The sequence below is a fragment of the Hypanus sabinus genome, chromosome 7, assembly GCF_030144855.1.
Source record: "Hypanus sabinus isolate sHypSab1 chromosome 7, sHypSab1.hap1, whole genome shotgun sequence".
Taxonomy (NCBI): domain Eukaryota; kingdom Metazoa; phylum Chordata; class Chondrichthyes; order Myliobatiformes; family Dasyatidae; genus Hypanus; species Hypanus sabinus.
Genome location: NC_082712.1, coordinates 6,403,915 through 6,415,015, shown reverse-complemented (window position 1 = coordinate 6,415,015; position 11,101 = coordinate 6,403,915). Strand labels below are relative to the sequence as shown.

The 11,101-nt window shown below is 42.6% G+C and overlaps 1 protein-coding gene across 2 annotated transcripts in view; it reads right to left on the bottom strand.

Moving 5' to 3' along the window:
• Positions 1 to 1,027: 1,027 nt before the first annotated feature.
• LOC132396523 (probable ATP-dependent RNA helicase DDX60) overlaps positions 1,028 to 11,101 on the bottom strand; it is a 165,171-nt gene continuing 155,097 nt past the window's right edge. Inside the window, exons 37-38 of one of the 2 annotated variants that reach the window (XM_059974118.1) lie at positions 9,193 to 9,319; positions 1,028 to 2,642 (exon numbers count right to left, since the gene is read on the bottom strand). In XM_059974118.1, the coding sequence (XP_059830101.1) occupies positions 2,610 to 2,642; positions 9,193 to 9,319 (160 nt within the window). In that variant the 3' untranslated portion in view covers positions 1,028 to 2,609. The remainder of the gene's footprint in view (positions 2,643 to 9,192; positions 9,320 to 11,101) is intronic. The other variant, XM_059974119.1, reaches the window with a different exon arrangement.

Sequence of the window (11,101 nt, the reverse complement as noted above, 5' to 3'; positions counted from 1 at the left end):
ATATGAGACCGTGGGTGTGCACTGGTTTAATATGAGACCGTGGGTGTGGGTTGGTGTAATATGGGATTGTGGGTTTTCGCTGATACAACATGGGACTGTGGGTGTACATAGATGTTTTATGAGACCATGAGTGTATGTTAATGTGATAATGAGCTGTGGGTGTACATTGACGTAATATGGGACTGTGGGAGTACGTTGAATTGACATGGGACCATGGGTGTGACACAGATGTACTATGTTTCCATGGCTGTGACATTGATTTAATCTAGGATGGAAAGCATAATACAGAAACTTTGCTGTGAAATTAATCCTATACAGGACTCGACACTGGTATCCACTAAAGCCCCCAGTTATGTTGTCGCACAGGAATATATGCTGTGGATTCAATGTTATTGGCAAGCAACTTGAAGAGGCAGCAGAGTATCATAGTTACATGCACAGAATGTCGGAGGAGCTCAGCCTGTCAGGCAGCAGCATGGAGGGAAATAAACTGCCATTATTTTCAGCACCTTGGTTCCCCAAAACGACATTAACTGTCTGACCTGACCTGCCGTGGTCCTCCAGTATTTTGTGTGTGTTGGCTTCGATTTCCAGCATCTTCACAATCACTTGTGTTTATGAGGGTCACAGTTAGTACAGAATCATTTTAGGATCATACAATCAGTATGCAGTGTACAACTGGGAGATTCTTCTTCTCGAGATAGTCATGAAACAAAAAAAAACATGGAAGTCAGTTCAAAGAGAAACAGCAAACCCACCCACCCAGCAAAAATAAAGGTCAACATGATCATCAACCCCCCCCCCCAGCATCAACACAGTAAGAACAGCAGCCCCCAAATCACCTTACCATGCACAAGAAAACTAACAAAAATGCAATTAAGGACATCGAGCTCCAATCCCCTCCGACCTAACAGAAAACCAATGAAAAGAATGGGCAAAAACACAGAATATAAAAACCATGAGACTGAAAAAGCCCATAGTCCTGTGATGGCTCTGTAAGTTTTTATTGCACTTGTACACACATCTATATTCTCGAGTTTGATTTTATTCAAAAAAATTTTAAAAGATTAATGTTTTTTCACACATGTACGTATATCAAAACATGGAGTGAAATGTGTTGTTTGAGTCAAATCAATCTGCAAGCATTGTAGTGGCCAGCCCTCAAATGTTGCCATATTCCCAGTGCCAATGTAGCATGTCTGCAACTTATTAACCCTAAGCCGTACACATGGGAGAAACGTGCGAGAAAACCAGAGAGCCCAGAAGTAAATCCTACGGTCATAGGGTACAGACGCCACAGAATTGAATCCCGAATACTGATCGGTGATCGCTGGCGCTGTGATTGCGCTAAGCTAACTACTATCCTTTGTGCCGCCAACTGGATAGACAGGCTCGAAAAGTTGGCCTACTGGGGCTGAATGGCTTCTTCCTGAAGGTGTAAGTGAATTAGTGCAACTTTATTCCAATATATTGATAACAAATATCCCCAAAATCAGAAGCAATCATAGAACATTGAACAGTACAGCACAGGAGAAGACTCTTCGGCCCACAATGTGCCAAATCAATTAAATTAGTAATCAAATGTCCAACTAAACAGGGAGTGGACTAATAATGGCCATTATCCTTCCAGTTTTCTCATTCATGTGCCTATCTCAACGTCTCTTAAAAGCCTCTAATATATCTGCCTCTAGCACCAAGCCAGGCAGCACACTCCAGGTCCCAGCACCATCTGCGTGAAAAACTTGGCCCTTACATCTCCTTTGAAATTACCCCCCTCACCTTAAACTCATGTCGTCTACTATTAGACACTTAAACCCCGGGAAAAATATGAAGTCTGTCTGGTTATCTATCAGTGTGTAATTTTTGCAACACATTATTATCTGGCACTGAAGGGAAGAGGCAGATCAGATTCAAAGTACACTTAACGTCAAAGAATATATAAATTATACAACTCTGAGATTTGTTTGCTTACAGACAACTGCAAAGTAATAAACTCAAAAGAACTCAATTAAAAAAAATTAACACACAATGTGCAGAGAAAGACAAATAAAACACAAATCATGCAAACAATAGAAGCACGCTACAGCATTCCGAACCAAGTTGAGTCCATGGACCCGGATCAGCTAAGGATCTTAGCGGTAGAGTGCTCACTCAGGTTGAGTATGAGGTTCTGCTAAGGAGTTTTCTATTGCTGTGTCCCCAGCTGGCTGGAGAGGCCAGTGCAGTGTGGACAAGAGTAAGTGGTGGCTGTGTTTAGTGACTGGGTCTTTTGGTTTTCAGCCTCTCCTTTTGCTTGTTCTCTAAGGCACAGCAGAGGTTGCTCTCATGTAGCGCAGCTCCTTCTTGAACAGATTTCCTCCGGGCGTATCTATTGAGGTCAATGTATTTAGATGTCATGTTGGATTTCTTCAGGATGATTTTGATGTCTTTGAAATGTTTCCTTTGCCCACGAGACAGAATCTTATCGTAGCTCAGAACTGTCCCCATGCCTTCCTATACCGCATTCAATGATGATGGTGTTGGAATCTTCAGTGCATTAGCTGGAAACTTTGTGAAGCTTAGCACAGTAATCCTCTGTGAGCTGCTGAAAAGCTAATACAACAGGGTCGTCATCCCTGTCGCACAAGTCCGCTAGAGACGTACTGTAAAAACAAAAGCCATTGTGGGAGATTAATGATTGAATCACTTAATACAGCTGACATGGAAGGAAGGAAGCATTGGAATCCACTGAGTCTACAGCAGTTCTGAGAGCAATATTCTTCCCAGCACAAGAACAGAAAACACACTCAGTCCATCCCATACATATTAAAGCAGCTGCTGAGTGTATGTTTTCATGGTCTTTTGCTGCTGTAGCCCATTCTCTTCAAGATTCAATGTGCTGTGCATTCAGAAATGCTCTTCTGTGCACCACTGTTGTAAAGAGTGGTCATAAGACCACAAGGAGCAGAAGTGGGCCATTCGGCCCATCAGATTTGCTCTGTCATTCAATCACGGGCTGATCTAATTCTTCCAGTCATCCCCACTCCCCTGCCTTCACCCCATACCCTTTGATGCCCTGGCTAATCAAGATCCTATCTAGCTCTGCCTTAAATACACCCAATGGCTTGGCCTCCACAGCCACTCATGGCAACAAATTCCACAGATTTACTACTTTCTGACTGAAGTAATTTCTCTGCATCTCAGTTCTAAAAGAACATCCTTCAATCCTGAAGTCGTGTCCTTTTGTTCTAGAGTCCCCTGCCATGGGAAATAACTTTGCCATATCTAATCTGTTCAGGCCTTTTAACATTTGGAATATTTCTATGAGATCCCCCCCCCCCCCCACAATTACCTGAACTCCAGGGAATACAGCCCAAGAGATGCCAGGCATTCTTCATACAGTAACCCTTTCATTCCTGGAATCATTCTCGTGAATCTTCTCTGAACCCCCTCTAATGTCAGTATATGTTTTCTAAAATAAGGAGCCCCGAACAGCACACAATACTCCAAGCGTGGTCTCACAAGTGCCTTATAGAGCCTCAACATCACATCCCTGCTCTTATATTCTATACCTCTAGGAATGAATGCCAACATTGCATTCGCTTTCTTCACAACTGGCTCAATCTTGAGGTTTACCTTTAGGGTATATTGCACAAGGATTCTCAAGTCCCTTTGCATCTCTGTGATTTAAATTCTCTCCCCATCTAAATTATAGTCTGCCCATTTATTTCTTCCACCAAAGTGCATGACCATACACTTTCCAACATTGTATTTCATTTGCCATTTCCTTGCCCATTCCCCTATACTATCTAAGTCTCTCTGCAGGCTCTCTGTTTCCTCAACACTACCTGCTCCTCCACCTATCTTTGTATCGTCGGCAAGTTTAGCCACAAATACATTAATACAGTAGTCCAAATCATTGACATACATTGTAAAAAGCAGCAGTCCCAACACTGAACTCTGTGGAACTCCACTGGTAACCGGCAGCCAGCCAGAATAGTGGCTTTATTCCCACTCTCTGTTTTTTCCTGATCAGCCAATGCTCCACCCATGCTAGTAATATCTACTACATCTCCTTTGTCTACCCTGCTTGTAATTTCCCCAAAGAATTGCAGTAGGTTTGTCAGGCAGGATTTTCCTTTCCGGAAACCATGCTGGCTTTGGCCTATCTTGTCATGTGCCTCCAGGTACTCCGTAATCTAATCCTTAACAATTAATTCCAACTATTTCCCAACCACTGATGTCAGGCTAACAGGTCTGTAGTTTCCTTTCTGCAGCCTCCCACCCTTCTTAAATAGTGGATTAACATTCACAATTTTCCCGTCATCCGGTACAATGCCAAAATTTATTGATTCTTGAAAGATCATTGGGAATGCCACCACAATCTCCCCAGCTACTTCCATCAGAACCCAAGGGTGTATTCCATCAGGTCCAGAAGATTTATCCACCCTCAGACCATTAAGCTTCCTGAGCACCTTCTTGGATGTAATTTTCACTGCTCCTGCTTCAGTTCCCTGACGCTCTTGAATGTCTGGTATACTGCAGACGTCTTCTACTGTGAAGACTGATGGAAAGTACACATTCAGTTCCTCTGTCATCTCTGCATCTCTCATTACAATTTCTCCAGCGTCATTTTATATTGGTCCTATATCTACTCTTGGCTCTCTCTGACCCTTTATATACTTAAAAAAGCTTTTAGTATCTTCTTGATACTAGTCGCGAGCTTCCTCTCACAATTCATCTTTTCTTCCTGAATAATCCTCTTAGTTTCCTTCTGCAAGTTTTTAAAAGCTCCCCAATCCTCTATTTTCCCACTAGCTCTGACTTCCTTGTATACCCTCTCTTTTGCGTTATTTGAGTTACTGGTGCCTTCCTGTCAGCTTGAACAGGAGCCATTGAGGAGCCATTCTCCTCTGAACTTTCTCATTAACAAGGCATTTCTGTCCACAGAACTGGGTGTTTTTAATTTATCTCACCATTCTCTGCAAACTTTAGAGACTGTTGTGCATGAAAATCCCAGGAACACAGCACTGTCTGAGATACTCAAACTATCCTGTCTGGCACCAAAGTGCATTTATTATCAAAGTATATATACGATATACAACTTTGAGATTTGTCTCTTTACAGGAGCCCAATAGAACCCATTAAAAAGACCATCAAACACCCAATGTGCAAAAACAAATCATGCAAACGATAAAAGTAAGCGAATAAAATTCAGAACAGATTATCCAATGATCATTCTGCTGTCAAAGTCACTTAGATAACATTTTTCCCCCATTCTGATGCTTGGTCTGAACAACAGCTGAACCTCTTGACAGTGCCTATATGCATTGAGTTGCTGCAGATTTGATATTTGCATCAACGAGCAGGTGTGCCTAATAAAGTGGCCACTGAGTGTAGAAGGAGGCATTGCACTTCAATGAGTCTACATCAGTCTCAGAGCAATACAAGTATGGAGAAATAGAGATTGACAGAACAGGAAAGGAAAATAAATTTTGTGTGAACTTGTTTTTCCTCACAACTTCTGAGAGGGTGAATTTTATTCCCTTATCTCATATTTTTGGGTAGTGAGTTATGAATTCTGTAAGGGCGAATTTCTGTACTTGAACAACTGTAACTCAGAGATTGCCTATACTCCGTGTGACTGAACCAAAGTTTCCTAAAGATTAGCTTTATTCGTGTCATTGAAAGTTACAATAAAATGACTCATTTGAATCAACGACCAACGCAGTCTGAGATGTGCGTGAGGGCAGTCTACAAGTGTCACCATACTTCCAGCGCCAATGTAACATGCCCATAACTCACCAACCCTAAACAGTACGTCTTCAGAATGTGGGGGGTGGGGGAATGAAGCTCCTGGAGGAAACCCGCACAATCAGAGGGACAATGTACAGACTCCTTACAGACAGCAGTAGGAGTCAAACCCCAAGCGCTGACTGCTAGTGCTATAATCAAGGAAATTTATTATCCAAGTACATATATGTCACTATACACAACCCCAAGATTCATTTTCTTGTGGGTATACTCAATAAATCTAATCACCATAGTAGAATCAATGAAAGACTGCACCAACAGGGCATTTAACCAGTGTGAAAACAACAACAAACTGTGCAAATACAAAAAGAAAAAGAAATAATGAAAAATAAGTAAGTAAGTAAATAAACAAGTGATAAACATTGAGAACATGAGATGAAGAGTCCTTGAAAGTGAGTCTGGAGGTTGTGAGAACATTTCAATGGTGGGGCAAGTGAAGTTATCCCCTTTGGTTCAAGAGCCTGATGGTTGAGGGGTAATAATTGTTCCTGAACCTGGCGGTGCAGGCCCTGAAGCTCCTGTACCTTCTTCCTGATGGCAGCAGTGAGAAGAGAGCCTGGCCTGGGAGGTGAGGGTCCCTGTTGATGGATGCTGCTTTCCTGCAGCAATGCTCCATGTAGATGTGCTCAATGGCGGGGAGGGCTTTACCTGTGACGGACTGGGGGTATCCACTACTTTTTGCTGCACTTTCTGTTCAAGCACATTGGTGTTTACACACCAGGTTATACTAACCACTACACTACCGTACTGGCTCAAGATAAAATCCCAACTTGTATAGTCTAAGCTTTGACTTATGAAGGCAAGCATGTCATAAGCCTTCTTCATTACCCTAACAACCTGTGTTGCCACTTTCAGGGAACGATGGACTTGGACCCCTCGGTCTCTGTTCATTAATGTTTCTTGGTGCCTGATCAATTTATTGTACAGTATATATCCTAGCCTTATTTTATTACCTGGAGCACAGGAGAAGAAAGAGAGATGTATTAGAGGGATACAAAATTATGAGATAGGGTGAATTCAAGCAGGCTTTTTCCACTGAGAGGATATAATCAGATAGTGAGAAGGGGTGACTTGAGGTATGGAGTGGTGATAATCCTAACTCATGGATAGAACAGATCACTCTCACCCTTCCTGTTCATACACCTGTTCAAAAAATCTGCACCTTCCCAATTTCCTATTTGGGCAATAAGACATAGGAGCAGAATAATGCTGTTCAACCCATTGAGTCTGCTCCATCATTCAATCATGGCTGATTTATTCTCCTTCTCAGCCCCATTCTTCTGCCTTCTCCCCATAATCTTTGATGCCTTGAATAATAAAGAACCTATCAACTTCTGCTTTAAATATACCCAATGACTTGGCTTTCACAGCCGTCTGGATAGATTAGTACAGTGGCACAGTAGCATAGCAGCTGGCACAACTCTTTACAGTACCACTGACCATCGATAAAAGGCAAGAATGGGTCACTTTGACCAGTGACCATTCAGCGTTTGGGATTGATTAGTAAGAGCAAAGTAAAGGAAGACAGGGGTGATCGCAATGGCTGTCATCTGAGTGGACAGAGTCAGAGTGGTGACCTTAAGGCTTTAGATCTTTGAGGCTTCAGCAAAGGGAAAGCAAATGAAAGAAAAGCTCAAGATTTTTCCCTCTCTTCTCAGAATCAGAATCAGATTTATTATCACTGGCATGTGTCGTGAAATTTGTTAACTTAGCAACAGCAGTTCAATGCAATACATAATATAGAAGACAAACAAACAAACAAACAAATAACTAAATAAATCAGAGTATATGCATCTTGGAGATTAAAAATCGTGCAACAACAGAAATAATATATATTGAAAAAGTGAGGTAGTGTTCATGGGTTCAAAGTCCATTTAGAAATCAGATGGCAGAGGGGAAAAAGCTGTTCCTGAATTGCTGAGTGTGTGCCTTCAGGCTTCTGTACCTCCTACCTGATGGTAACCGTGAGAAAAGGGCATGCCCTGGGTGCTGGAAGTCCTTAATAATGGACGCTGCCTTTCTGAGACACCGCTCCTTGAAGATGTCCTGAGTACTTTGTAGGCTAATACCCAAGATGGAGCTGACAAGATTTACAACCCTCTGCAGATTTTTTCGGTCCTATGCAGTAGCCCCCCATACCAGACAGTGATATAGTCTGTCAGAATGCTCTCCACGCTACATCTATAGGTTTTTGAGTGTTTCTGTTGACATACCAAATCTCTTCAAACTCCTAATGAAGTATAGTCACTGTCCTGCCTTCTTTATAACTGCATTGATATGCTGGGACTGGGTTAGGTCTTCAGAGATCTTGATACCCAGGAACTTGAAACTGCTTACTCTCTCCTCTTCTGATCCCCCTATGAGGATTGGTACGTGTCCCTTTGTCTTACCCTTCTTGAAGTCCACAATCAGCTCTTTCTCTTACTGACGTTGTGCCAGGTTGTTGCTGCGACACCACTCCACTAGTTGGCATATCTCACTCCTGTATGCCCTTTTGTCACCACCTGAGATTCTACCAACAATGGTTGTATCGTCAGCAAATTTGTAGATGGTATTTGAGCTACACAGTCATGGTAATAGAGAGAGTAGAGCAGTGGGCTAAGCACACACCCCTGCCAGAGTTATCGTACATTCGATGTCGTCTCCAACTTCATTCAAAAGTATCTCTTTGCCCTTGAAATAGTCCTCTGCAAGTCAGATCTGGTTTTCTGGTACAGACCTGGGTTGCCAGCCTTGAATGCCACAGATCTGGCCTTCAGCAGACAAGGTACCTCCTGGTTCATCCACGGCTTTTGCTTTGGGAATATACAGCAAGTCTTTGTAGGCACACACTCATCCACACAGGTTTTATGAAGTCTTTGTATCTGATCAGCTAGGAGAGTAGAGATGTCTGGCAGAATAGTGGAATGCTCCTCTTACGGGATGTGGGAAAGCAGGGAGACCTTCAGTGTCCCTGACAACTACAACTGTGAGAAGTGCATCCAGGTGCAGCTCCTAACAAACTGTGTTATGGAGTTGGAGCTGGAACTGGATAAGCTCCAGATCATTTGGGAGGCTGAAGGGGTGATAGATAGGACATATAGAGAGATAGTTACACCCAAGGCGCAGGACACAGAAGCCCGTGTGATCATCAGTTAAGGGAAAGGGATTAAGGAGACAGTGCAGAGTACCCCTGAAGCCATCCCCCTCAACAACAGGTACATCATTTTGGATACTGTCGGGAGGGATGACCCAACAGAGGAAAATCACAGTGGTTGGGAGTATGGCACTGTGTCTGCCTCTATGACTCAGAAGGAGATGAGATAGAAGAGGCACGCTGTAGTGATAGGGGATTTGTTAGAAAGGGGAACGGACAGGAGGTTCTGTGGGTGAGAATGAGATTTCTGATTGATATGTTACCTCCCTGGGTGCCAGGATCCGGGATATCTCAGATTGAGTCCTCAGCATTCTTAAGCGGGAGGGTGAACAGCCAGAAGTTGTGGTCCATGTAGGTACCAATGACATGGGTAGGATGAGTGATGAGGTTCTGCAAAGGGAGTTCAGGGAGTTAGGTTCTAAGTTAAAGGGCAGGACCTCCAAGGTTGTGATTTCAGGATTGTTACCAGTGCCATGTGCTAGTGAGACCAGAACTGGGAAGATTATACAGTTTAATACATGGCTAAGGAGATGGTGAAGGAGGGAGGGCATGAGAGTTTTGGATCATTGGACTCTCTTCCAGGGAATGTGAGATTTGTACCGAAGGGACAGTTTGCATCTAAAATGGAGGAGGAAGACCAGTATCCTAGTGGGAAGATTTGTTAATGTTCGGTGGGGTTTAAACTAGAGTTGCAGGGGGATGGGAACCAGAGTACCAGAACAGTTAGTGGAGAGGTTGTGGAGGCAGATGTTGGTAAAACCTCAGATAAAGTTAGGAATCAAAAGGTTGAGCATGGTGTGAGTAGTGTCCTGAGCTGCCTATAGTTCAATGCAAGAAGTATCATAGGAAAGGTGGATAATAGTGCTGAAGATAAGGTAGCTGGTTTACAAACAGAGGCAATGTGTAGTGATGAGAGGCTGTTTATAGGCCAAAATTGCAGTCAAGAGGATGAGTTACAACATAAAAGGCAGTCAAAATTGAAAAGGGTGAATACAGGACTGAAGGTGCTGTATCTGAATAAGGTAGATATACAGTATACAGTACACAGAATAAGGTAGATGAACTTGCAGCTCAGTTACAGGTTGGCATGTATATGTTGTAGGCATCACTGAATCATGGCTGAATGATTATAGCTGGGAGTTTAATGTCCAAAAAATACACATTGTAGCAAAAGGACAGGCAGGAAGGCAGAGAGAGCAGTGTTGCCTTGTTGGTAAAAAATGAAATCAAATCATTAGAAAGAAGTGACATAGTGTCAGAAGATGTTGAATCATTGTGGTTAGAACAATGGAAGTGCAAAGGTAAAAAGACCCTGATGGGAGTTGTATACAGACCCCCCCTCCCCAAACAGTAGTAAGGATGTGACTTACAAATTACAGTGGGAGATAGACAGTGCATGCCAAAAGGGCAATGTTCCAACAGTTATGGGGGACTTCAATGTGCAGGTAGATTTGAAAAATCCCTTTGGTGCTGGATTACAGCAGGGGGAATTTCTAGAGTGCCTGCAATATGGCTTTTTACAGCAGCTCATGGTTGAGCACACTAGAGGATCAGCTATTCTGGATCGTGTGTTATGCAATGAAGCAGAATTGATTAGAGAGTTTGAGGGACAAGTGATTGTAATATGATTGAATTCACCCTGAAATTTGAGGTGAAGCTAAGGTCAGATGTATTAGTATTACAGTGGAGTGAAGGGAATTACAGAGGCATGAGAGAGCAGTTGGCCAGAATTGATTGGAAAAGAACACTGGCAGGGATGATGGCAGAGCAGCAATGGCTGGAATTTTTGGAAGGAATTCAGAAGTCACAGGATATACACATCCCGAATAGGAAGAAGTATTGTAAAGGAAAGAAGACACAACTGTGGCTAACAAAAGAAGTCAAAGCCAAAATAAAAGTCAAAGAGAGGGCATATAATAGAGCAACAATTACTGTGAAGATAGAGGATTGGAAAGCTTTTAAAAACTAACAGCAGGTAACTAAAAATGTCATCAAGAAGGTAAAGATGGAATATGAAAGTAAGCTAACTAATAATATTAAAGAGGATACCAAAAGTTTTTTCTTATATAAAACATGTAAAAGGGAGATGAGAGTGGATATTGGAGCACTGGAAAATGATGCTGGAGAGGTAGTTATGGGGGTCGATGAACTAGCAGCTGAACTGAATAAGTA